The sequence below is a fragment of the Suncus etruscus genome, chromosome 18, assembly GCF_024139225.1.
Source record: "Suncus etruscus isolate mSunEtr1 chromosome 18, mSunEtr1.pri.cur, whole genome shotgun sequence".
NCBI lineage: Eukaryota > Metazoa > Chordata > Mammalia > Eulipotyphla > Soricidae > Suncus > Suncus etruscus.
Window position 1 is genome coordinate 39617193 of NC_064865.1, and position 27925 is coordinate 39645117.

Consider the following 27925-nt stretch of genomic DNA (forward strand, 5'->3'; position numbering starts at 1 on the left):
CATCAGTGGGGCAGAGCAGGGTGGCAAAAGATCCAGAACCCCCCCTTCTCCGCCCACAAGTAAAGCGCAGAACAGTGGCAGGGAGTGTGTGTGGCGGGGGTGTGGGGAGGCCTCCTGGGTCAAGGCTGAGTCCAGAATCCTGGATGCCCCGGAGGTGCGGGGCCAGGCAGGGGATGTGGAGAAGATGCCCGTCCCAGGCCCAGCAGTGGCAGAGGGCACCCTAGTCCTTGACAAGCTTGTAGACGTGGTGCTGTGCCCCATGTTCACTGGTGGAGACCTCAAAGACGAACGCAATGACGAGCAGGGTCTCCTGGGAATCCCGGCTCGTGACCACCTGGGGGCAGGAAGAAGACCATGAAATCAGGGAGCAACAGGACATCAGGTAGAAAGCTTGGCTGGCAGACAGCCGACCTACATTCAATCTCCGACATCCCATAAGGTGCCCCTGAGTACCATCAGGAGTGGTCCCTGAACGTAGAGCCAGGAGTAAGCCTTCAGGTACGAGCTCAAAAATACCCAAAAAATCAGGGCCGGAGCAGTGGCACAAGTCTTAAGGCGTCTGCCTTGCGTGCACTAGCCCAGGACAGACGGAGGTTCAATTCCCCAGCATCCCATAAGGTCCCCTAAGCCAGGAGCGATTTCTGAGCACATAGCCAGGAGTAACCCCTGAGCGTCACCAAGTGTGGCCAAAAAAAACCAAAAAGATGGGGCCGGAGAGATAGCATAGAGATAAGGTATTTGCCTTGCGTGCAGAAGGTCGGTGGTTCGAATTCCGGCATCCCATATGGTCACCCGCCAGGAGCGATTTCTGAGCATGAAGCCAAGAGTGACCCCTGAGTGCTGCCGGGTGTGACCCAAAAAGAAAAGAAAAGAAAACAAAACAAAACCCAAAAAGTTGAAAAACAAAAAGAGGATCCCCGGGGCCGGAGAGATAGCATGGAGGTAAGGTGTTTGCCTTTCATGCAGGAGGTCATCGGTTCGAATCCCGGTGTCCCATATGGTCCCCCGTGCCTGCCAGGAACAATTTCTGAGCCTGGAGCCAGGAATAATCCCTGAGCACTGCCGGGTGTGACCCAAAAACCACAAAAAAAAAAAAAAAAAAAAAAAGGATCCCATAGGGGCTGGATAGCACAGCTGTAGGGCATTTGCCTCATGAGGCTGACCCAGGATGGAAGATGGTTCGATTTCCAGCATCCCATATGGTCCCGAGTCTGCCAGGAGCGATTTCTGAGTGTAGAGCCAGGATTAACCCCTGAGCACCACTGGGTGTCATCCAAAAACAAAACAAAACAAAACAAACTAAGAAGGATCCCAGGGGTTGGCTGTGCCCTGGGTCCAGGAGACACACGTATTCGCACACATGTACTCTACACACACATTTGCGAATACACGTACTTTACACACACACACACACACACACACACACACACACGCACCTGCAGGATGGTGAAGTTCTCCAGCACACTGTTCATCATGTACTTCTCCGGCAGGTGCTTGAGCTTGTGGATGAAGTTGACCATGTACTCGCACATGGGCGAGCGGTGGATGCGGTACACGAAGCGTCCATTCTCCAGCCTGGCGTACTCAGTCTGCAAAGAGGGGCAGAGGCGGCACCTTGGGGTCTGCTCCCGGGGTGGGGGGTGGGGGGCTGTCCCCGGCTCCCCAGCCCACAGCGGCCCTGCTCACCTCCACCTTCTCCACCACCTGCTTGCCGAAAGAGCACACCTTGGTGGAGACGCTGATGGTCATGCTGTCGGCTGAGCTGTACTGCGAGCTGACCCCGTAGAAGGCGCCCGGACCCTCCTGGATAGTGCTGTTGAGGTCAGCCTGGAGGGGTGAAAGGTCGGGGTGCGGTGAATGCCGGAGTCGGGGTTATCCTGCCTGAGGTCCCAATACCAACACTGCTGGAGGCTCAGAAAGATGGTGGGGCTGGCCTGGTGCAGCTTTGGGGGGTGTGGGAAAAGGAGCCAGACTGATGATACAATAGGTGGGGCGCTTGCCTTGCACATGGCCAGCCCAACCTAACCTCAATCCCTGGTACCCCATATGGTCAGTGCCCTGGGAACTGCCAGGATCGATCCCTGAGCAGAGCCAGAAGTAAGCAAGCCCCGAGCAGGGCCCAGTATGGCTCTGAAACCAACCGACCCACCCAACAACACAGGGCCGACCCCCGTGGCCACTCACCCAGAACTTGACGAGGAAGAAGGCATTGGGGGGGCCTTTCTCATAGAGCTCTTTCAGCCCCCCCTTCTTCTCGGGGAATTTGTCGTAGATCTGGCGCACGTCCACGGCCTCCAGGGGCGGGTCTGAGAAGGCGGGGTTCGTTTGGCCGATATGCACAAAGAGGTGTTTGCTGTACTGTGGGGAGGGCCGGACTGAGGTCAGGAGAGCATTTGGGGCTGCAGGGAAAGGACGGCCAACAGGGGGGCCTCAACTCAACCCGAGCCCCAGCCCCCACCCCCGTGTTACCGTGTCGGGGTCCCGCTGCACCTCCATGAAGGCCGAGTACTCAAGGAGCCGCAGGCGGGACGAGGCGATGGTTCGGTCCTGCCACACGGGCACAGAGGCAGCAGCTGGGGGCAGTGGGGCCAGGGGTTCGTAACCTGCGGGGAGGAGGGCACCCCATGGGCCGGGCACCTGGCTGGCCCTGCCTACCTGTAGCCACCTTGGTGCAGACAGAGAGCAGGAGAGAGACAGACAGGCTCCCCAGGGCCACGCACGGCTGGAACCCCACCCCATGCACGCCTGAATGTTAGCGAAATGTCAAGGGACATTTTTTGGGGGTGGGTACCCCTGATATAAGCAACCCAGAGCTTATTTCTAGCTCTGCACTTCTGCCAGAGTTTAGGGGACCATGTGCGATGCTGGGGGATGGAACAACTATCTATCTGGCCCTTCTACAGGCTTTTTCGGTCTCTATCCTCTGGAGCAGAAAATGCAGACAAGGGGTGGGTCAAAGTCCTTCCACCCAGTGGCTGAGACGCTTGGGACAACGTGTGCAGGAAACCATCATAAGCAGGGTGTTAGGTCATCAGAGTCTCCGTAAAAAGGTGACCAGCAGAAAGCAAAGCAAAACAAACATGTCTGTGTCTCTCCACAGGGGTAAAGCTGGTGGTGGGGAGCCCGTGTGTGAGGAGGGACGAACACTCCCAATTGGTGTCAACCTCAACCTATCAGCTCCAGATTAAAAGGGAAAGTCAGGGCAAGAGCGAGCACAGCAGGGAGAGCACTTGTCCTGCACAGGGAGACCCGGATTCACTATCTGGCACCTCATATGGTCTTTTTTTTTTGGTTTTTGGGTCACACCCAGCAATGCTCAGGATTTACTGCTGGCTCTGCGCTCCTGGCAGGCTCGGGGGACCATATAGGATACCAGGATTCGAACCACCGTCCTTCTGCATGCAAAGCCAAATACCCTACCACAGTGCTATCTCTCCGGCCCCACCTCATATGGTCTTAAGCCCACCAGCAGTAGAGTCCTGAACACAGAGCCAAGAGTAAACCCAGATGTGGCCACACCCCATCCCCCACCCCCGCAAAATGATTCATTAAAAAAATAGATTAAAATCTGAAGATTTTGGTGTAGTTCTTTATAGAAATTGCTCCATCCATAGAAACGTCAATATAATACATTTGATAATAGTTTTTTGCATTTTGTTTTGGGGCCACACCTGGCAGTGCTCAGGGGTTACTAATGGCTCTGTGCTCAATGACTCCCTTTGGGGCTCAGGGGACCATATGGGATGCCGGGAATCGAACCCCTGCCTGCCGTACCAAGGCTCCAGTCTGTTTTTGCTTTTATGTCACCCAGAAGTGCTCAGGGCTTACTCTGGCTCTGCACTCATGGGATTGAGTTTGGTCTGTGATAGTGCCCTGCCTGCTAACACTAGTGCTCTGGGCCTTGGTGACAGGTTTTTGTGGCAGAGTTCTGGACGCAAGATTGCCAAAGATTGCATAAATACACGTAAATACACTCACCCATTCATACACCCTTACACACACTTTCTCACACACGCATTTATACACGTACATACATTCACACTCACAAGCATATTCTCACACACACACAGTCTCGCACACACATTCACATACCGTATTTTCCGGCGTCTAAGACGACCGAGCGTCTAAGACGACCCCCTAATTTTACAGTCTCGGACCATCTTTTCTGTTACTCCATATTGTCTTGCCGCAGCACAGTTATTGTGTTCCTTGGCAAAGTTTACGACGTTCCTGTGCTGCAACTGTATGTACCACAGTGAGCCAATCACAACAAGCAAAGGTTCAAAGGTTCTACTGGAATAGACTTCCTCTCTGACTCTGGCCAATCTGAGCAGGTTTTTGACAATGTAGATTTGGGTACAGAACATTGTCTAATTTGCCTACATAAGAAGCCTGTTTGGGGGAGCCGGAGAGATAGCACAGTGGTAAGGCGTTTGCCTTAGACGCAGAAGGATGGAGGTTCGAATCCTGGCATCCCATATGGTCCCTCGTGCCTGCCAGGAGCGATTTCTGAGCATAGAGCCAGAAGTAACTCCTGAGCACTGCTGGGTATGACCCAAAAACCAAAAACCAAAAACCAAAAAAAAAAAAAAAAAAGGAAAAGCCTGCTTGGATTGGCTGAGTCAGAGAGGCGGTCCGAACAGCCTTGCAGTGATTGATGCAGGATCCAGTTGGAAAATTTGTTTCGTGGCAATATCCAGACGATTTTCGGTTAGTGGCATATCGAAACTTTTTTGGGATATATCGGTGTATAAGATGACCCCTGATTTTCGGTTGACTTTTTTTTTGTTTGTTTTTTTGGGCCACACCCATTTGATGCTTAGGGGTTACTCTTGGCTAAGTGCTCAGAAATCGCCCCTGGCTTGGGGGGATCATATGGGACGCCAGGGGATGGAACCACAGTCCTTCCTTGGCTAGCACTTGTAAGGCAGACGCCTTACCTCTAGTGCCACCTTGCCGGCCCCGGTTGACATTTTTTTTTTTGTTACAAAAGTTGTCTTATACGCCGGGAAATATGGTAAACTCAGAAAATTCTTTTTTTTTGTTTGTTTGTTTGTTTTTTGGGCCACATCCGGTGACGCTCAGGGGTTACTCCTGGCTATGCGCTCAGAAGTCGCTCCTGGCTTGGGGGACCATATGGGACGCCGGGGGATCGAACCGTGGTCCGTCCTAGGCTAGTGCAGGCAAGGCAGGCACCTTACCTCTAGCGCCACTGCCCGGCCCCGAAATATGGTAAACTCATACATTCGTTCACACACTGAGTTCTGTTACTGTTGTTGATCACACCTGGTAATGCTCAGAGATTACTCCTGGCTCTGCACTCAGAAATCTCTCTTGGCGGTGCCCAGGGGACCATATGGGATGCTGGGAATTGAAGGATTGAATCTGAGTTGGCTGCTGTGCAAGGCAAACGCCCCACTGCTGTGCTCTCTCTCTGGCCCCATACTTTTTTTGGGGGGGGAAGGGCCACACCTGGCGGTGCTCAGGGATTGCTCCTGGCACTGTGCTCAGAAATCGCTCCTGGTAGACCCATATGGGGACAAAATGGGATGCCAAAGATTGAACCCAGGTCTATTCTGGGTCGACCACATGCAAGGCAAATGCCCTAATGCTGTGCTTTCTCCAGCCCCCCACATCATACTTTTATACACATATGTACCCATATCCTCCTTTATACACGCATGCACATCCATTCTTACACATATTCTCACATAAACCCATTCACTCTTTTTTTGGGGGGGTCATAATCGGTAGTGTTCAGGGGTTACTCCTGGCTCTATGCTCAGAAATCGCTCCTGGCAGGCTCAGGGGACCATATGGGATGCCGGGATTTGAACCACTGACCTTCTGCATGCAAGGCAAATGCCTTACCTCCATGCTATCTCTCTGGCCCCAAACCCACCCATTCACTCTTACACACACACACACACCCCCCTAAATCCATCTTACACTCTCTTACACACACTCCCAGCCCCTTCTCCCAGTGTGCTCTCAGAGGTGTGGCTGAGGCAGGGAGCAGAGCTATGGAGGCTGAGGCCTGGGGACTTACTGCTGAGCGTGGGAGGCAGGGGCGGCTGGATGGGGTAGGCTGGCTGTGCAAAGGGCTTGATGCTGCAGAGAGGAACACAGTCTGGTTAGATGGTACCTCCTTCCCTGTGTCTCCTGGGTCCTGTCACTCTGTCACTTGGGGAGAGGGGTATCTCATTTAAGACCTCAACAGAGTCCTGCCCCTGCCTCTCTGGAAAAGCCAGATACGTGAGCAGGCAAGCTAAGTCCCAAGCTCTCAGGTTGGGACACAGCGTTTCTGCATTTGATCCCCCTCCCCTCCCGGCCCTCCCCGCAGTTCTGGGTGATGCTGCACTTAGAGTAAAGCTCAACCCACCCCAAGGAGCTGTTCCTTAACCCCAGGTGTGGCCGACCAGGAAAGTCTTTCGGAGTCAAGGAGCCAACTAGCCCTGACTCCCTGGCTCCAACTGCGAGATTGACTCAGAGATTAGCCCAGGGAAAAATAAACGGAGAATGACAAGCGGCTGAGTGGCTGATGACCGAACAAACACACAGTGGAGCCCATGCGTGAGCTCCCCCGGGGCCCTCTCCTCTGTTTTTTTTTTGGGGGGTAGGGGAATAGAGGAGGGGTTTGGCCCTGCCACACCCCATGTTGGTGATCAGGGGCTATTTCTGTCTGTGCTCAGGACTGACCTCTGGCAATGCTTGGACAAGCATCTTCCCCCACTACTGTTTTGATGGCCCAACCCCTCTCTATGCTTTATTTTTTGGTTTGGGGGGCCACATCCGGAGATGCTCAGGGGTCACTCCTGGCGGTGCTTCGGGAACCAGAGGGGATATGGGGATTGAACCTGGGCCAGCCTAGTACAAGGCACATGCTCTGCCCACTGTACTATGGCACCAGCCCTCATCTCTCTATTTTTGAGCTAAAAAATCTGGCTGTGGGAGCAGAAGTCCCAAGGGGGCCACACAGGGATGAGAAGGGGCCCACAATACTCACTCCTGAGAGGGTCCAGGCTGCTGTCCCAGGAGAGGAGGACTGCTCCAGAACTGCAGACAGAATAAAGCCCAAGGACCCCTAAGTATCTGCCCACTCACCCATGCGCACCCTCCCCTCTCCATCCAGAGTCCCTCCCAGGGCCCCCCCCTACCCTTGAGGAAGAGGAGAAGACGGCCTGGGGCAGAGGGGAGGGCGGGCGGAACTTGTTCTGCAGGACGCTGGCTGAGACAATCTGGGCCGAGGACATGGACGCCATGCTCTGCAGTGCCTTGTCTTTGGAGACCTGGTCCTGATGAGGGAGGGGCTGCTGAGTGGGTTATTGGGGCCCCCCTGCCCCAACCCTCTCCTGCTTAGAAGAGAGCCCAGCTCTATCCTGAGGGCTCCTCTGCCCAGTAGCCCCCAGCAGGTCCCACTCTCCCTGCCCAGCACAGTTCACAGGGAAAATGCTTCCATTTTCTTCCCCCCAGCCAGTCTAGGCCCTAACACAGCCGCCTGGTGGGCAAGCGTTAGACATGCTCTTCTCCTCCCTGGCACCTTGCATCAGTTCTCGAATCTGCATCAGCCCCTCCCGAAAAACAGACTCAAGCTGCCCCTTCTCAAGGACCCCATCAGAAACTCTATTCCTTGTTGTTTTGTGAGGCCAACCCCACCCGGCTATGTGCAGCCTGGCTCTGTGCTTTGGGATCCGCTCCTGGCTTTGTATTCCGGGAACCACATGCGGTGCCAGGGATGGAATCAGGGGGCCTCTCCTGGGCAAGGTACTGACTGACTCAGCCCATTAAAGCTCTCTCCATCCCCGGGATGTCGTGTGTAAATAAAGTCCATTGGCAAACCCAGTCGATGGATTTCACAAACAGTCTTTGAAAAGTGCTCTCCCCTGGTTTCCTTCCCAGAACCAGCCCTCCCAGCAGACCCAGGTCCCGGTGGGGAGACTTACCAGGTTCATGGCCTGTGAAGGAGAAGGAAGGTGGGTTAGAATGAATACAGTGAATACAAGCCCTGCCCACCCATGACACGACCTCCCCAAATGTGGGGCCTTTGGGGCCTTCCCTCCAACCTCACCCCAGTTGAGGGCATATTTGCCAGCTCAAGGGGCCCAGGATTGGGCAAGCTGAGAGGGGACAGGTTGGGGCTAGGTGACCCTATGTATGTCTACATTTTCTGCAGGGACACGGGTCAGAGTTGGGGAGGGGGGGACATCAGGCCAGGACCTGGAACCCCAAGCTCAGAGACCCTCAGCCATAGAGCAGTGAGGTCAGAGGCAAGGAATGGCCATGCCCCACAACAGTTGCAGCTAGGACCCCTGAAGGTTCCCCCAGGATCCCCGCAGGCAGTGATCAGGAGGAAGGAGAAAAAGGAAAGCAGAGGAGAGAGATGAGGGCTTCGGGAGCTCCTGCTGGTCTGCCTTCCCCTTCCCCTCGGGCCTCCAGGGGCCCTGTCCAGGTCAGTCTGAAGCAGACTGGGGTTTCCTTCCTGCTGGATTTAGCCCTGTCCCACCCCCTACCCTTCAACCCTCAGCACCTCTCCCTGCTCAGGCTAGGATCCAGAGAGTAGCTGGCTGACCTAAGTGTAGGCAGGTGCTGGGCAGGGCCAGGCCTAGGGCCAGGGGACCCCATACCTTCAGCTTGGACTGAACCTCTCGAGATTTCCGCCTGGCTAGAACCTGCAAGTGGCTAGAGACCTGGAGAGAGAGGGAGAGAAAGAGAGGAAGAGAAAAAGAGCACAAAAAAGTACAGGAAGAGGAAAGAACCAAACTTGAGCCAGAGAAAGACAGAGTAGGGCCAGAGCCAGTGGCGGGGTGGGGGTCCTGGGCTGAGCAGAGCGAGGGGCACCGTGGGCGGGGGTTGAGGGGGGTCTGAAGGCCCCAGGCAGGCGCCCAACATACCTTGATGCCAACCTGGTATTCCCGCACCTTCTTCCGAGCTAGAACCTGTATGTGGCTGGACACCTAGGGGCCGCCCCGAGCCACGCCAGAGAGGAAAACACAGAGTGAGGGAGCACAGCACTGACACACAGCGCAAAGGGGAGAGTGGGGGTGACTGTGGGGCCCTGGAGGCAGCAGACACCCCTCAGCCCACTAGCACTGCTATATCTCTGGCTCTGGTCTTGTCTTGATCAGGAACCTGTAGGAGGGTGTCCAGGATGGCCATGTACGGTTGGAAAGGTTGCTGACTGCATAAGTGCCTGGCCCAGGGTGGGCTGCATTTAACCCGAGGAAGATCTTTTGGATTTCTTTTTTGTTGTTGTTTTTTGTTTAGACTGGAAGATCCAGATGTTTCACTGGGATCCTCAGAGGAGACGTTGTTTTTTTGGGACACACCCAACTGTGCTCAAGGATCAGTCCTGGTAGTGTTCAGGGGACCATATATGGTACTGGAATCAAACTGGGGTCAGCTCAGTACAAGACAAGTGTCTGATCCACTATACTAACACTTCAACCTAGAGAAAATATCTTATTTTTTTTCCCCTTTTCTTTGCTACCTGGAGGGACTCAATGGACCAGGATTGAACCCAGGACTACTAATGTGTAAGGCAAGTCTCCAACGCCAAAGCGGCTTTTTCTTTTGTCTGCTCAGAAATAGCTCCTGGCAGGCACGGGGGACCATATGGGACACCGGGATTCGAACCGACCACCTTAGGTCCTGGATCGGCTGATTGCAAGGCAAACGCCGCTGTGCTATCTCTCCGGGCCCCCCCCCCCTTTTTTTTTTTTAATGGTTTTTGGGCCACACCCGGTGACGCGCAGGGGTTTCTCCTGGCTATGCGCTCAGAAGTCACTCCTGGCTTGGGAGACCATATGGGATGCCGGGGGATCGAACCTCGGTCCGTCCTAAGCTAGCACTGGCAGGCAGACACCTTACCTCTAGCGCCACCACGCCGGCCCCATCTCCGGGCCCTTTTTATTTATTTATTTTTTTTAAGTCATACATGGCAGCACTCAGAGGATACTCCTGGCTCTGCACTCAGAAATCACTCCTGGCAGGCACGGGGGACCATATGGGATGCCAGGATTCGAACCACGGTCTGTCCTGGCTCGACTGTGTGCAAGGCAAATGTCCTACCACTGTGCTATCTCTTCACCCCCCCTTTCTTTTCCTTTTTTTTTTTTGTTTTTGGGCCACACCCAGTAACGCTCAGGGGTTACTCCTGGCTATGTGCTCAGAAGTTGCTCCTGGCTTGGGGGACCATATGGGACACCGGGGGATCGAACCGCGGTCCGTCCAAGGCTGGCGCAGGCAAGGCAGGCACCTTACCTTTAGCGCCACCGCCCGGCCCCGTTTTTTAGTTTTTGGACCACACCTGGCAGTGTTCAAAGGTTACTCCTGGCTCTGCGCTCAGAAATCGCTCCTAGCAGGCTTGACGGACCATATGGGATGGCAGGAATGGAAACCAGGTTTGTCCTGTGTCGGCCATGTGCAAGGTGAACGCCCTACTGCTGTGCTATCTCTCTGGCTCATTTTTTTTCTATTCTTTTTTTTTTGGGGGGGGTCCACCAGGTGACGCACAGGGATTACTCTTGGCTATACACTCAGAAATTGCTCCTGGCTTGGGGGACCATATGGGACGCCAGAGATTGAACCCAGGTCCATCCTGGGGCAGCTGCGTACAAGGCGAACGCCTTGTTGCTATTGTTCCAGCCCCTCTTTTTTTCTTTTTTAGCTAACCTCTGAGGTAAGCGATGTACATAGACCGTATGTTCCTGATAGTGACTGAAGTATAAATATTATCGCCACTGCATGTTTCTGTCCACCCCAGACACTTGCTCCCCAGTTTTTGTGCAGCTCCTCATACCCCATGCCTTCCATCTCCCGGCCTTGCACATGCCAGTGTGTGTACATATGGGCGTGTGTGTGTGTGTGTGTGTGTGTGTGTGTGTGTGTGTGACCTCTTGAGTGGTACTAAGGAGGTCCAAGAACCCCACGTGCAGTTCTCAGCTAACTGGGCTAATGGTTCCATGCAAGGGCCCCGGGATGCTGCTGCTTGGGGCCACCCCGGCAGTGCCAGGAAGCTCCCAGACTTTACCCAGCAGTACTCGGGGATCATGTAGTGATGGAAACTGAACCCAGAGTGGGCACCTGCCAGGCATGCACCCTAACTGCCATACTGTTTCTGGGCAGGGCTGAGCAGAGCCTCCGAGAGCCCAGGTGAAACCACAACCCCACACGAGTCCTTGAGGCTGCCTCGTGCTTCCAACAGTAGCTGTTGGCATTTGGGGAATGGGGTGGCATGCTCCCAAGCAGTGCTCAGGGCCAAGTGTTAGGAACCAACACCAGCTGTACTTGTGCCAATGCTGTAATGCTTGGGCCCAGGGGTGCTTGGGGACCAGGCAGAGTGGGGATCTCACCCAAGGCCTTTAGTTCTCTCCCCAGCCCTACAAGATGTTTCTATTCCTATACAGAAAGTCCCCCCACTTTTTTTTGGCCACACCGAGCACTGTTCAGAGCTTACTCTTGTTTTTTTTTTGATTTTTGGGCCACACCCGGCGGTGCTCAGGGATTACTCCTGGCTGTCTGCTCAGAAATAGATCCTGGCAGGCACGGGGGACCATATGGGACACCAGGATTCGAACCAACCACCTTTGGTCCTGGATCGGCTGCTTGCAAGGCAAACCTTGCAAGCTGTGCTATCTCTCCGGGCCCTACTCTCGATTTTATCCTGGCAGTGTTCAGGACCTTTAAGGAGTGCCAGGGATAGAACACAAGTGTAAGGGGCCAGAGGGACAGCACAGCAGGTAGGGTGTTAGCCTTGCATATGGCCGATCTGGGTTCAATCCTTGGCATCACATATGGTCCCTTGAGCACTACCAGGAATGACCCCAAAACAAAAACAAAAAATAAACAAAAAACACCAAAAAAAACCCCACGCATATGTAAGTAAAGTGTCCTGTCTACTGTGCTATCTCTCTGCCCCCCCCTCTTTTTCTTTTCTTTTCTTTTCTTTTCTTTTTTTTTTTTTTTTTTTTTGGTTTTTGGGCCACACCCGTTTGACGCTCAGGGGTTACTCCTGGCTATGTGCTCAGAAATCGCCCCTGACTTGGGGGGACCATATGGGACGCCGGGGGATCGAACCGCGGTCCTTCCTTGGCTAGCGCTTGCAAGGCAGACACCTTACCTCCAGCGCCACCTACCCGGCCCCTTTTCTTTTCTTTTCTTTTCTTTTCTTTTCTTTTCTTTTCTTTTCTTTTTTCTTCTTCTTGATTTGGACCACAACAAGCAGGCTCGGGGGACCACATAGGATGCTGAGATCGAATCCAGGTTGGCCACATACAAGACCAACACCCTAACCGCTGTGCTATCGCTTGGCCCCCTCTTTTTCTTTTTTTCTAATTTTGGTTTTTGGGTCACACCTGGCAGTGCTCAGGGCTACTCCTGGCTCTCCACTTAGAAATTACCCCCGGCAGGCTCGGGGGACCATCTGGGATGCCGGGATTCGAACCACCGTCCTTCTGCATGCAAGGCAAACGCCTTACCTCCATGCTATCTCTCCGGCCTCTCCTCTTTTTCTTTTTAATGGGGGCACTCTCAGTGGTTCTGGGGGAGGGGGTGAGGGAGCCCCAGGATTTGGGCCTCCTGTCTAAAAGTCATTTACTTCAGCCCTTTCAGTTCTCTCCCTAGCTTTTTTTTTTTTTTTTTTTTTTTGGTGGTTTTTGGGTCACATCCGGCAGTGCTCAGGGGTTATTCCTGGCTCCAGGCTCAGAAATTGCTCCTGGCAGGCACGGGGGACCATATGGGGCGCTGGGATTCGAACCGATGACCTCCTGCATGAAAGGCAAATGCCTTACCTCCATGCTATCTCTCCGCACCCCCCCCCCTTTTTTTTTTTTATAAGCCACACCTGGTGATGCTTATGCTTAAGGTTACTCCTGGCTTAGTACTCGGGGATCTCTCCTGGTGGGCTCGGAGGACCATATGGGATGCTGGAGATTGAACCCAAGTCAGCCGTGTGCAAGGCAAGCGCCCTACCCACTGTGTATAGCTTGGCCCCTCTTCCTTATTCATCACAGCCCAGCAGCTGGCACTGAATAAGAGGTGCTAGGTAGTGCCTTCAAGGACTACCACAGGCCCCAATGGACTTAGGAATCTGGCACCCACTCCTCAAGACTCCCGCTCGCTCTGAGCCTGGCGAGCACTCGGCATTTCTGAGTGTGTGCAGACATGCACCGACATCCTCCATCTGGAGCAGCACTGAGTAATCACCCCACATCTGCAGAAGTTGGAACTCCAGAACAGAGACAGACAGTGGCTTAGCAGAGGTCACGGCTCTCTTAGCAGACCACCAGAACGCTGCTGGATGGCAGCAAGGGGAGGCTGCCTCCAAAAGGCCACTTGGGGCCGGGGCCACAACACTTGTCTTATATGCTGCAGACTGGGTTCGATCCCCAGTTTTCCATATGGTCCTGGGGGCACATCCAGGAGTAACCTCTGAGGACTGCTGAGTGTGATCCAATAACCCCCAAATCCCAACAATGAAAGAATGCCCTGAGACCACTACATGGGTTGTGCTTATCCCAATGGAATGTCCAATGCTTGGCTCCAGAGGTTATTTATTGTACATGTATTTGTGAAACATGAAAACTGCATTTAATAACTAATTCAAGGGGCCGGAGCGATAGCACAGTAGTAGGGCATTTGCATTCCGTGCAGCCAACCAAGGACAGACCTGGGTTCAATCCCCAGCATCCCATATGGTTTCTGAGCTCAGTGCCTGGAATAACCCCCAAGCACCACTGGGTGTGACCCAAACCCCTCTACCCCAAAAAATTCGAGTCCAGTAAAACCCTGAGATAAACCTTGCCTGTCCACACAGCCTTGTCCTCACAGCTATGGGATGGTTCCTTTAGTCTATTCAGTTTGGGGGTGGGCCCCACACAGTGGTGCTTGGGGGCTATTCCTGGCTCTGTGCTCAGTGCTCATTCCAGCTAGAGCCAGGGATGGCCCTTTGAGCCATTCCACACTCGCCCTGCCCGCTTGCCTGCCGGGGTTGGTGAGTGCTAAAGCTGAGCCGCCCCAGGCTGCTCTGTTGAGCCTCTTGCACCCGAGTCCACACTGGAATCACTCCCAGGGACCGACCTCAGGCTGGATGACCCTGAAGTTAATTAAGAAGCTCTGCCCTTCACCCCAAGGCTCAGGCCAAAGACTGAGCTCATCACAACCTGGCCAACTGCCCCCTTCTATGGTTGCCCCTCGAAACAATCTGCAGGTGCAGCAGGACATGCAAAGGGCAGGAAGGAGGACCCAGCAATGGAGGCTTCTAAAGGCCCCCGAGCCAGACGGGTCAGTGGCACATCCTTACAGGTGCCGACTCTGGGCTATGAACAGAACAATGAGATTGTCCTTTTCTCTTTGAGGCTGGGGGTGGCACACAGTAGGTGTTGAGGGCTGCTCCGGGCTTAGTGCTCGGGGGACCAGTGGTGCTTAGAATTCAGAGAGAGCCACCTGTGGGGCCTTGGCTGAGGGCCCAGGCCCCTCCCGGGGGAGCCAAGGCAGTGTTGGAAGGGGGGTGGTACCAGCAGGAAACATTCCTCCTGCCAGTCCTGGCTCCTGCCAACAGGGCCTTGCTGCAGCCCGGGGTCTGGCTCAATCATTCACCCAGAGAGAGAAGATGATAGCTCCAGAGCCTGGGGAGGGTGGTTAATAAGTGCTTGGCCCAATGTGGGAGCATTTCTGCTCCCCGTCGGGGAGGGTAGTCTCAACCGTTCCTCTGACACAGTGGGGTAGGAAGGGTCCCCCGACCCTCTGCACCCACACGGGGTCTGGGCTGGTGGCTGGCAGGTGCACACCCCACTTACACAGACAACCACAGAGATCTATCTCACCAGGCTCGCTCACTCCCTTTAGTTTTGCTTCTGTGTTTTTCTTTGGGGAGGCAATGCACCCCAAGGTGCTCGGGGCTTACTCTGGGCTCTGTGCTCAGGGATCACTCCTGCTGTTGTCACTCGAGGTGTCATGGTCAGACCTGCCACACAAGCATCTTCCTCCCCCTGTGCTATCTCCCAGCTCCCCCAGTCCACTCCCCTGACTTCACACGGGCCCTCCCTTGCCTGGAGGTCCCGTGATCGCCTCTCACATAGTTTTTTCCCCAACCCCATCCCCACCACCACCATCACCGCCACCTCCAGTTCTGTGACTCCAGCCTGCCCGGAGCCCTCTAATCCACAGCTCCAGGGCCCACATTCCTGCCACTCCCTGCTGCCCCTCAACCCCTCAGCTGACCCCAGGGAGACTGTCCCTCAGGCCTGGCCTCTTCCCTCCTCTCCCTCCGCCACACCTGGATGGGGGGGGGGATGGACACTCAGGATCCTCCACCCACCAGTCCAACATCCTTGAGGAAGCCACTTTAACTTCCCCATGCCTCAGTTTCCTTATCTGTGAAATGGGAATAATTACTCTGTATCTTGGAAGGTTGATGGGATGATTAAGCCAATTAATATAAACTCTATGGGTTCACCATTTCTCTCTTTTTTTTTGGGGGGGGGGTCATACCGCCAGCACTCAGGGGTTACTCCTGGCTTTATACTCAGAAATCGCTCCTGGCAGGCTTGGGGGACCATATGGGATGCCAGGATCCTTCTGCACCATCCTTCTGCATGCAAAGCAAACCTTACCTCCATGCTATCTCTCTCTCTCTCTCTCTCTCTCTCCCTCCCCCCTTCAGTAAACCTTCCAATCTCAATCTCTCTTCTCTCTCAGTCTTAATTCCTCTCCTCCCTCTCCTCCCTTCCCAATTCTCCCTTTTTCCCTTTCCCAATCCCCTTTCCTTTCTTCCCCAGCCTGGTCCGGGCTCGCTGCCAGGCTAACAGGGAGCTGGAGCCACAGCAGCACTGGGCGTATTTGTGGTCACTAACCCGGGGCTCTGGGGAGGGGGTGACGAGGCGGAGACAGCACCCCTTCCTCCGGGAGAAAAATGGAAGCAGGATGGAGGATGGAACGGCTTGGGATGAAGCCACTGGCAGGACAGAGCATGGATGGGCTGGGGACAGGGGCACTGGGAGAGGGGGCAGAGGGGCCCCACACAGGGCATCTCTACCTGTTTTCTCGTCCGAGTCTTCCCTGTCCTCAGTTTAATATAGCGTGCAATCAGCTCATTCCGACCTAGATGGGGGTGGGGAGAAGAGTAGTGAGAGGCGCCAGCGAGCATGGGGCGGGGGGGGGCTGACCCACAGACCTACCTACCTACCCTGTGCCTCAGGGGAGCTGGGAAGTCCAGGAAGGACTTGGGAGGCTGAGAGGGGTGCTGGGACAGACAGGGGCAGGCGCGGGTGGGGAACAGACAGCCCCTTCCCACGCTCTACACGTGTTGTGTGCTTGCGTGCACCTGTACACACATGGGCATCTGTCTGCACGTGCTCATGCATGCGTACCTGCGCTCACGTACGTGTGATTTTGCGCTCATGTGCGTGCGTGTGTGTATACCTCTGTGTGCTCCTGTGTGTGTATGTATACACGTTTGTGCGTGCATTTTTGCACACATATGAATTAGTAGGTGAGTGAGCAGGGCTGTTCTGGGTGACTCTGGGCCAGGATGCTCTCTGTCCTCCAGGTCTAGTCTTGGGGAAGTCCAGGGCCGGTCCCCTACTCCTCCACGGTGGTGACAGCCACAAAAACGTGATCTTGGACTGGAGTCACTGTGTCCCACACCCAGGACCCGAGGGAGTTGCACGCCCGACAACCCTGGGGCGGGTGTTTCTGCTCAGGGCCAAGGACCCTCTGAAAGCCCTAAGCACGTTAGCACTCAGAGGGCTAGGGTAGCTGAGGGACCATTTGGGGTAACTCAGACCCCAAGCCCCCCAATGCCCCATCACACAGCCTCCCCAGAATGGGAACACATTCTCCAAATTCCTGTCCTGTGGTAGAACCAGTCCCACTGCTCCTCCCTTCCACCCCTATCCCTCCGCCCAGCTAAAAATACCTCTGGGGGCTGCCTGGCCAGCTGGGAAGTATAACAGGGACATCCCCACCCACATCATCAGCACCCTGGAACACCTGCTAGGCTGTGCAGGAGTCTCTGGAGAGAGGCGTGGGCATGAGAGAATGGGGGGCACCCAGGGGAGCCTGTAACACCCCATCTCTGCACCAACATCCCAGCACTGTGCATGAGATTGGGCCAGAGCCAGTAATCCTGAAGGAGCCTAAAGATGCAGTTTAGGCCGAGCTTCTTGCAGGGGCCACGGGGATCAGTCCCTGGGGAACAACAGGTGAGGACAGGACAGAGAAGGGGGTTGAAGGCCCCTGAGGAGTGACATCCCTCTTCCTGGAGGGAACTTGCTTGTTCTGGGGCTCACCCCTGAGTAGGGGGAACCCTAACCCTGCTTCCCGGGGAAGGGACCCTCTCTCGAGGCCTGGCCTGGGGCCCACTGGACTGACCCACTTTCCTGGGCCCACTGAGTCACGCCGAAACCTGCTGGCCAGTCAGGGGAGGCGGACACGAGGTGTGGGCCTGCTGTGGTGAAGGGGCCGCCTGGCCTGTTTCTGGGGAGGATGCAGACACCCGGCCTTGCACGCCCAGACTCGCCCCTGGCGGGCTGGCAGCCGAGCGAGCAGGACTTGGCCAAACCGGTCGGGTGACGGGGCAGAGAGTGGGGGGGGGGGGGGCCGGGCCGGGCCCACACGCACCGTACATCTTGCCCTCGTCCGACAGGATGATCTTGCGGCGTCCGCAGGGCGGGTAGATGGCCAGGGCCTCCTGGAAGCTCTGCTCGATGTCGGGGCTCCACACGCCCTCCGCGTCGTTGTCCAGCCCCTTGTCCAGGCCCTCGGACCCATCTTCCCGGGCCTCCCCGGGGCTGCCGCTGCTGTTCCAGCTGTTGGACGCTATTGTGCTGGCTGCGCTGGGCTCTGGGCCTGAGCCCACTGGGCGGCTGGAGGCTGGGGGGGTGGGGCAGATATACACCAGGGTTAGGGGTTCCCACCCCCCCACCCCTGGCTGTGGACCCAAAGGGAGGGATCTCCACCCGCCAGCCACCCGGTCTGGCCCGCCTCCCTGGGCATGCAGAGGGCGCGCGCTCCATGACATCACGACAGTGGCAACCACAGCTCCGGGCAGAGCCGGGCGGTGCTCTTCGAGGACAATGGTCTACACACGCTTCCCTCAGCCCGTAAAAGCCAGCCAGGAGGGGAAGGGGGGTGACACCCAGCGTGGAAAACTGAAGCTCTCTGGGTCCCTATGGCTGCTAAAGGCATCCAGGCCAACCCAGAGGGGGACCCCAAGAGGCATTTCTGTGGCAGAGGGGTACCCGGAGGGGCGCACTCTGTTCATTCCTCCTCATGCTTACACAAGCCCCAAGGAGAAAGGCCCCACCCCTGTTTTGCGTCCCGGCCTCACTGCAACCTGCCGGCCACTTGTGGGGACTCTCTGGACTCCCAGAAGGCTGTGCACTGGACTTCCCCTAGCAGAGACCTTTTGTGGGGCCGGATGAGGAGCTGGAGAGGTCTGGGAAAGGCACAGGAGCAACTGCCCAGAGGGGGCCACGGCCAACCCCAGCTGCCCGTCACCCCACTTCCTGTCCTCGCACCTCAGGGCCCCACAGCAGCCCATAAACCACCCACAGGCCGCGGTGGGCTGGGCACTCGGGGAGCCTGGGCTGTAAACTCTGCCAGTCCAGCGCATGCAGGCTGACGTCACTCAGAGCTTCACTTGGGGGGCTCCAGTGAAAGTCACATCAGTGTGGGCACCATATGTAGGTCCCGGAAGGGGGCACAGGGATGGGAAGGGGCAGTGGCTGGGAGAAGGGGGAAGCACTAGCCCCCCAACACTCACAGGCCCAAACTCAGCACCCTCGTGACCTTTAGACCTAGGGTGAGGAGCCAGAGCTAAAGATGGGCCATGTAGGCGGCAACATCTTGGAGAGGGGGACAGGGCAGAGAGAAAGGGGATCACTGGGTGGGCTTCTGTCTATGTAGGGGGTCTTGACGTAGGTCTCTGGATGGATGAAATCAGGGGCATGGGGTGGGGTACACATCAGTGTCACTGTTGATGGCCTCTCTGGGCCATCAATAGGCCTTTCTAGCATATTCCACATGGTGACTGTTTCAAGCTTCGCACTAACCTAAGGAGTGAATAACATCACTCTTTCTTTATGAATGCAGAACCAAAGATCAGGGAGGTGAAGCCACCAGCATACGACACATAGCCAGAAAGTGCTCGAGCCTGGCCTGAGCCTGGCCCGACACTAAGATAGGGTTTCCAACCATTGGGCCTGCAGCTCCCTTTCCAGTAAAGAAAAAAAAAAAAAAAAAAGACTCAGCACCCCCTCAGAAATCTGTCTGCTTGGCCGGAGAGATAGTATGGAGATAAGGCATTTGCCTTTCATGCAGAAGGACGGTGGTTTGAATCCCGGCACCCCATATGGTCCCCTGAGCTGGCCAGGAGCGATTTCTGAGCAGAGAGCCAGGAGTAACCCTTGAGCGCTGCCGGGTGTGACCCAAAAACCAACCCCCCACCAAAAAAAGAAATCTGTCTGCTTGAATCGACCAGCCCCCATCTCAGACATGGGAGGCTGCTACCCCACCCCCACTTGTCCCAGCACTGGGGGGCTCCCACCTTGGGAAATGGCCCAACCCAGGCCTGTTGGCTTCAGCACTCTACCTAAGGAGTCCAGATGTGCTGTCCCTCCTGCCTCCAGCTCCAGAGGACAAGAGGATAAGAAGAGGACAAGAAGATAAGAACAGCCTTTGCATGGGGCGATATATGGGACCCCCAGAGGGGCAGGGGCACCCTGCTGAGTGCGCGCGCGCGCGCGCGCGCGCGCGCACACACACACACACACACACACACACACACACACACACACACACACACTCCAACTCCTGGCTAGCATAGCCCTGGGAAACCAACTCCTGAACTCCATCTCCTCAGACTCTGAGACCAATTCCTGGGGTGAACTGGGGAAGTGGGCTGGGGAGGCTAGGAGACCCACAACCTCTAACTTGGGGACAATGGGGCCAGGACCCCCACCTCAGGCTGTCAGACAGGAGAAGAGGGGTCAGGCCCCTCCTGACAATGCTCAGGCTTCCGCCTAAATCATCTTCCATGGTTTTCCTCAGAGCAATGGGGGCTCAGTACACAGGGGGCTTGGCAGCTCCAGACTTTGAAAAGCAACTTTTCTGCCTCCCCTCACTCTGGCAGAGCCCCCACTGGCTTCTCAGCCTCCCCCAAATCTCTGCCTGCTTCCCCTCACCCAGGCGGTGCCCCCCCTCTCAGTTGGGGTGATGTCGCCCCGCCCCCCCGCAGGAGCATGGTGGCCAAATATGGCAAACACAGCAGCGCTTGGAGCTGGGGCCCACTGGGGGCGGGACCGTGGGCAGCTGGCAAGGGGGGTGTGAGAGGAGCAGCAGGGACAGTCACAGAGACTGTGTCCCCGGACTTCCACCTTCCCTCCTGCCACCCTCCCCATTCTCACCTTCCAGGAACACCCAACCCGATGGTCCCCAGGGCTTGGCCTAACACTCTCCCCCTCACACCAACACCAGGCACTCCCCATTTCTGACCATGTCCTGTGTCTCCAAAGGCCAGTGCAGTGCGTGTCCCCCTATCCTGACACCTTCAAACCATTGGGATCCAGACCCAGTCCTGGGATCCCTGAGGATGCACCAGTTCCCAGCAGCTGTGGGGCTGGATGGAGGTAAATGTGAGGCTCAGGGCGTTAGAGGGTCCCTGGGATGGCAGCCTGGAGATGGCCTCACCCCACCCCCTGGATCAGAGGGAGATGGGGGGCAAAAGCTCCCAGTGTCTAGAAGAATGTTTTCTAAAGTGGGGGCACACTGGAACCACCAGGAGGGTTAGTCATTCCAAATGCAGCTGGGGGATGCTTTGCTCACTCAAAGAAGGTAGATTTGGGGGTGGGGGGTGTGTGTAGATGCCAAGTGATTTCTGGAAAGGGGAGCAAGTCACAAGTCACCTGGCTGGACTGCAGCCCAGAAAAGGTGAGAGACGGGAGAGGGACCCCCAATGAGGGGAGAGAGACACACACACAGAGGAGTCCAATAGAGTGAGGGACAGAAAGGAGCTCAGGGGACCCCATGCAAAGCCAGGGAGGGGAGCATGGAGAGGAAACCTGGGGAAGGAACCCAGGTGAGACCCAGACATAGAGTCAGTGTATAGTGTGTGTGTGTGTGTGTGGAGTGGGGTGACCAGGAGAAAGTACCTGTGACCTAGAGAGAAACCGGGGACACTAGGAAGAGGAAAGATCAATAAACTGAGTTGGTGGGAATGGAAGGGCCCCAGGCCAGGCTAGACCCACAGGACAGAGAAGGCAGCAGGCGAGCTGTAGAAACCAAGGCTAGGGCTCTCCTGGCTGCTCCTCTGACACCCCTTCACCAGGCCTCGGCCATCCCAGGGAGCAGGCGGGTGGCTAAAAAGTGGCTGGGCAGACTTTGGGGTCCTGCAGCCTGCTTCCCTCCCTGGGGTCAGACCCACTGGGGTAACTGGCCGAAAAGACCCAGGGATGGGGCCCTAAAGTTCTCCCTCCAAACAGCTCCAGCCCAGCTGACTAAAACTTCCTAAAGCTAGGGGACCCCCAGGAACTCTAGACTCTGTGGGGCTGGAGGTGGGGTCGCAGATAGCACAGTTGAGGGATTCTCTGCCTCATCCCCCTCTGCACCAGCTCTCCCTGGGAGAACAAGGGCAGTCTCACTCAAATAAGGGAAGACTGTGGGGAAATCAGGGACTCCATCCCAAACCCAGACAGCCCACCCTGAAGCCCCCTGGACTGAGTGTGTGAGAGTGGGGGGAGAGGGGGTCACAGCAGCCTTCTGCCCCTCTACTTGTCCCCCGCCTCCGCTTACAGGCCAGCTGTTCTCCAGCTGCCGTCACTCTCCCCCCCACAAATAGCGGGGACAGCAAGCAGAGCAGGGAGGGTGGAGAAGGTGCCCCCCACAGCCCTAGGACCCCAAAGGGACCCCATACCACAGCTGGGGCGCACCCCCTTTCTGCAGCCTTTCAGGAGGAAGCAATTTGCTCGGCCCCCTGGAGGGAGGTGGGGTCTCCTCTCCTCCCCGCCTCTAATGTGCTTCCAATTTGGGAATTGAGGCCCCGCCTCACCCACCCCCACAACATGGGGCACACTGGGCCTCTGGGGGAGAAGCAGGGACAGGCCCCCTCCCTGTCACTGCACCCGGCAGAGCTGGGAGAGAAGCTCCCACCCCGCCCCCAGAGCAAAGAGGCCCAGGCCTCCCCTCTGCCCGGGATTCCCAATCTGGTCCCTCTCTAGCCAGTGGGCCAGGCACCCCTGGATCACAGGTCACCATCAGCAATCGTGGGGGCCCCTAGGCTGCCACCAGTCTGTTCCCCCATCAGCATCCCCCACTTTCTCTGGGTCCTTCTCTCTCTCTCACACACACACACATATGCCTCTTCACAACCATGCTCTGCACTCTCCTTGTGGCCACATCTGACGGGATGGTGTCAAGAATCGAATCCTTCACATGATACCTGTGTCTGACCATTCAACCACACAGCCCTGGACCACAAAACAGCCACACAAGTGCCGGCGTCCCTCTTCAAGATGCACGATCTGGGAGTGCATGATCGGTTCTTTGTTTCAAACAATTTTCTTCCTCACGGTCCTCGGAAGGCCCACCATGTGTCGTCCCTCATGGTCTCGCATGCCACATCTGGGAGAGCCCCGAAGGCAGTCACCCACACCATCCTCCCGTCCCCAACCATCTCAGATAGAGGCCACCCACAGAAGTCGTCTCAGGCACACCCCGAGTTTCCCACTCGCTGTCGTCACGGTAGTTTCTCCGGACACGCACACACCCCATGTCTGTCCTCCCCCTGCTCTCCCATACATAGGGGTCACGTGTCATCATGTGGGGGACATCATCCACGTCTACATGAGAGGCCTGTCCCCGGCTCCCCAGGCAGCATCGGACATGCGCTGTCACCGCAGTGTCGATCATAGATGTCATCTGCCAGCTAAGCTGCTTCATTCATCCACACCCTCGTGATGGGGTCTCTCTCTCTCTCTCTCTCTCTCTCTCTCTCTCTCTCTCTCTCTCTCTCATACACACACACACACACACACACACACACACACCTTTGCCCCCAAGCTCGCCCACATGGCGGGGCTTACTCGGCTTCTCTCGCAAGCACCCCCGCATCACACAGTCATGCTCCCATTTCCCTCTATCACTTCCTGTCCCGTCGGGCCTGGCAGGGGGCGCAGGAAACAATCAGCACTCGAGGAAACGCCACGCCTCTGTCCTGCCTGTGGCCTGGGCACCCCCCCAGCCAACCTCTCCTGAGGGTCACCCAGGGCTGGCAGAACACCAGGGCAGAGAGGGGTGGGGGAGACAGGACTGAGGGTGATCTGCCGACTTCCAGCTCTGACCAAAGACACAGACCAGGATCTCAAGGCCGTCCCTCCGACGCCACAGCTCCCACCACTCCAGCTTGGGAAGAGGTGACCATGACCGACCTGGCAATCCCAGAGAAAACACTGATTCCCCCCTGTCTGCTTCCTTCCTCCATTCTCTGGGGGCCAGTACCACACAGAGCCCCGAAGGTAGGCAGGGGTTCACCGGGCCTCCTAGCACTATGCACTGTGTCCAGCCAGCCAGACCCCACCAGGGTGAGTTCTCTTACAGGCAAGTCCCCCAATTTCATCTGACGGTGACACCTGCTGCCTGCACCCCTGGGTCCTTTCAACAATTGCCTCGCCACCACCACTACCACCACCCTCTTGGGCTTCCCTAGACATTTGCCCCTGTGGTCTGAGCCATCCAAGGTCTTTCCAGTGCTGACTGGGCTCAGGGTCCAGAACAGGAGGAAAGCTGACAGTGATAGAGACCCCGGGAGGGGCCCAGGGAGATTAAAAGGGGACAAGGAGACTGGTCAATAGGACACCACTGGTTGACGGCCCAGTGGGAAGTCACAGGGCTAATGAGCTGAACTCTTCTTTGGAGAAGTTTCCTTCTGGCTTTGACATTTCCCCAGTTGGCAAAACAGTCCAGGGCTGCAGACTCAACAACAACAACAACACACACACACACACACACACACACACACATCACACACATTTGTATACCACACATATTTCTCTCTCGTCAGCCACATAAACACAAGGCAGTGTGCACTCACATAGGCCTAAGCAGGCACCAACATCACATCACATGCATGTTTGAACACACACTGGCGAATCTCGTGTCCACCCCTGGAGCACACTCATACGCACACGCAAACACATGTGTAGATGCACACACAAAACACACCCTGTCTCCTGCCAACCACTGACCATCCCAGTCCAAATGAGTTTAATTAGCATTAATGACTGCTCCCTCCCTGCGGGGTAGGGGAAGGCCCTGAGGCCCACTTCCCAGTGGTTCCTTGCTCCAATGAGGGGACTCCAGGGAGCCCCTCCAAAGTCATCCTCATCCCAGTGCTCAAAGATCCCTTAGCTTCCACTCCCCACACACAAGCAGAAGCCCACAGGACCACGTTCAGGACCAACTGAGGGGGGCCATGGGGATGTGTATGAGAAACGGGGCTCCCAGGATCTTCACCATTTGGGGGGGAACTGTGGATTTCCCTCCTTGCCCCAGGCTGCTCTGAGCATACCAGCCAGGACAGCGCCCAGCCCCCCCTGCCCTGGGGTGGGACATGTCTACACAGAACCAGGTCACAGGAGACACACACAGAGCCCCTCCGAGCCATGTCCGGCCCCCAACCCGGGGCTGCAAGTCCAGGCCTGACCAGGTTCTGTCTGCCTCTAACTAGAGAGGGGAAGACATGGAGGGGTGTCCAAAGACCCCAGTCCTCTGCCTAAAGGATCAGGGCCTCTCATCTTGGAAAGATGACAAAAGCGGGGTCTCCGTGACATCGCCCTGGCCCAAGAGGTACGCATGAAGGGCATGGAAGTGTGTGTGTGAGTGTGTACAAGCCTTCTCCAAACCCTCAAAAGTCTCAACAAGCTCTGGAGCCAGTGACAGGCGCCAAGGCCCCAAAATCCAGCCCTTTTCAGAGCCAGGCTGGGAGCTCCTGGATTCCACTCCCGGGGACCCATTCCTGGTTCAGATTCTCAGTGGTGGTGGGTGGTTCATGCCCCAAGGGTGCCCAGCCCTGTCCCCAACACTGTCCCTCCAGTCTCCTACACAATCGGATGCCGCCGTGGCCGTGGCGGGCACCGCGCGGGCCGGCCTGGGCGCAGAGGCCGGGCCGAGGCCTGCACCGAGCCGGGGCCGGCCGGGCGGGCTCGGCTCGGCAGAGCCGGGAAGAGTCCAAAGGGCGGCGGGGCCCCGGGACTCACTGGCCTGCTTGGGGTGCGAGCGAGCTAGTAGTTCCAGGCTGATAGGGGACCCCCAACTTTTCCCTCCCAATCGTGCGGCTGCTCCCCAACCAGACTCCCCCTGCGGGGCAGGCGACGGGGACCCCAGGGCCCAATCCCCGAGACCTCCCGCCACCCCAACGACTGCTGGCCCAGGCTGGGGGAAAAAGGGGTGCGAGGAGGGGCGGGGCTTCCCGGAGAGGGTGCCCCCCTTTTGCCCGAAACTTCCCGGCACCCAGATCCGGGGCTCAGGCTGGACAATAGCCGGGGTGGGGTGGGGTGGGTTGGGGGAGACCCAGCCCCTCGTCGCCTCCTGGGGTGCCCCGCACTGTCCGGACGGGCCTCCCTCTCCTCCTCCGGGACAGCGTCGGGCGATCCGGCTTACCTGGTCGGAACTCGAGGGGGGGCGCTCGGGCCGGGCCGGGCCCGAGGGAGCCGGGCAGGGGGGTCGCGGGGAGAGGAGGGGCCGGGCCGGGCCGGAATGCGTGGAATGAGCCGAGCCGAGCCGGGCCGGAGCGGAGCGGAGCGGGGAGCCGAGCGGGCGGCGCGGGGCGCGGAGGAGGGCCGGCGCGAGCGGGACGGAAAGTTTGTGTGGAGCAGCCGGCGCGGGTGGGGGCTGCGGGGCCTGCGGGCCGGGCCGGGGCGGGGCGCCCCGGGGGGCGGGCACCGGCCGGGGCCGGGGCGGGGCTGGGCCGGGCCGAACCGTGCCGTGCGGGACCGCCCCCAAGCGCGGCTCCCGGGGCCCGGGGACCCCGAATTGCGCGTTGAGGCGCGGCGCGGCGAGCTGGGGCGACCCTTGCACGCCGCGCCCTTCCCCGGGGGAATTTGAGGGCTCGGTTCGGTCCGGTTCGGCCCAATTGGACCCGGTTCGGTTCGGTCCAGTTCTGTCCGGTTCGGTTCTGTCCGGTCCAATTCGGTCCGGTCCGGTTCTGTTCGGTCCAGTTCGGTTCTGTTCTGTTCTGTTCGGTTCGGTTCGGTCCAGTTCTGTCCGGTCCAATTCAGTCCGGTTTGGTTCTGTTCGGTCCGGTTCTATTCGGTCCGGTTCTATTCGGTCCAGTTCGGTTCGGTCCAATTCAGTCCGGTTCGGTTCTGTCCGGTTCAATTCGGTCCGGTCCGGTTCAGTCCAGTTCGGTTCTGTCCGGTCCAATTCAGTCCGGCTCGGTTCTGTCCGGTCCAATTCGGTTCGGTTCGGTCCAGTTCGGTCCACTCCAATTCGGCCCGGTTCGGCTTGGTCCAGTTCGGTTCGGGCCAGGTCGGGCCGGGACTCCGGAGGGGGCGGCGTCCCCGGGGTGCGCCCCCCAGAACCTCAGTGCTCCTGCCTAGGGGGTCCCCGACGTGCACCCCAACAACTCCCACTGCCCGCCCGCCTGCCCCCCAATTCCCGGGGGCCCAGGCCCGGCCCGGCCAGCCCCGCCCTGGCGGCGGCGCCCGCCCAGCCAGCCCGAACCCGGTTTGTCTGGTTCTCCCCGAGCGGCTTGTTTCTCGGATTTCTTCCCCCTCTCTTCCCCGACCTCCGGGGGGCCCCCGTCCGGGGCGGGGGGCGACTGGGCCCGGCGAACCCCGCCGAGTTTCGGTAGGACCCGGGAGGGGCGCTCGGCCAGGGTTGAGGGGATTTGGGGCGTTCCCTGGGCGCCCCCCTTTCCCCCCCGCAAGCGCTTAAGGACCACTCGAGGCTGCGCCCGGGCCGGCCCGCGAGGAGACGCGGCTTTATTAGCCCCCCGGGGCGCCCGAACCCCCAGGGTTGAAGGCGACTCTGCCCGCGGCTCCCGGCAGGAAGTGGCGGGGTGCGGGGCGGGCGGGGCCGCGCGGACCAGCCCCGGGACCAGATGTGCGGCTGCGGCTCCAGATGTTCCTCATCGCCGGCCCCCGGGCCCGGCCGTCGGGGCTCCTCCCCTGCCTGGGCCGCGGGCGGCGGGATGGGGATGGAGGAGGGGAGGGCACCCCAAGATCGTGTGGGGCGGTTTTCAGCCTCGGCTGCGGGCACTTCTTGCAAAGCGCCCCCAAATCTTAGCCCTAGGGCTTCGAGAGTGCCCCCCAGAATCTTGGCCCTGGAGCTTCTATAGCGCCCCCAAATTTTGGCCCTGGGATTTTCGAAAGCGCCCCAGAATCTTGGTCTTGGGGCTTTTACAGGGCTCCCGAATCTTGGTCCTGGGGTTTCTACAGCTCCCCTGAATCTTGGCCCTGAGATTTCTAGAGCACCCCAGAATCTTGGTCCTGGGGTTTCTAAAGTGCCCCCAAATCTTAGCCCTAAGGCTCCTATAGCGTCCCTGAATCTTGGCCCTGGGGCTTCTATAGCGCCCCCAAATCTTGACCCTTGGTTCTAGGGTTTCTACAGTGCCCCAAAATCTTGGCCCCGAGCTTCTAAAGCATCCCCGAATCTTGGTCCCGGGGTTTCTAAAACGCCCCATAATCTTGGTCCTGGGCCTTCTACAGCGCCCCCATATCTTGGCTCTAGGGTTTCTAAAGCGCCCTAGAATCTTGGTTCTGAGGTTCTACAGCACCCCAGAATCTTGGCTCTAGAGCTTCTACAGCGCCCCCGAATCTGGGCCCCGGGGCTTCTATGTCGTCCCAAAATCTTGGTTCTGGAGTTTCTAAAGGGCCCCCCAAATCTTGATCCTGAGGTTTCTACAGCACCCCAGAATCTCGGCTCTAGGGCT

At 57.5% G+C, this 27925-nt stretch overlaps 1 protein-coding gene across 1 annotated transcript; it reads right to left on the minus strand.

Moving 5' to 3' along the window:
• Positions 1 to 27125, minus strand: TEAD3 (TEA domain transcription factor 3). The gene is made up of 16 exons (XM_049764799.1): positions 27080 to 27125; positions 26636 to 26973; positions 25977 to 26532; positions 25654 to 25893; positions 17620 to 17871; positions 16034 to 16098; positions 8892 to 8954; positions 7944 to 7955; positions 7158 to 7295; positions 7007 to 7056; positions 6050 to 6111; positions 2470 to 2603; positions 2185 to 2358; positions 1687 to 1827; positions 1437 to 1589; positions 1 to 334 (listed from the first exon to the last, which is right to left on the minus strand). Exons 1-16 carry the CDS (start codon positions 27123 to 27125, stop codon positions 221 to 223), a joined length of 2538 nt encoding a protein of 845 aa, XP_049620756.1. The 3' UTR covers positions 1 to 220.
• Between the last annotated feature and the right edge of the window lie 800 nt (positions 27126 to 27925).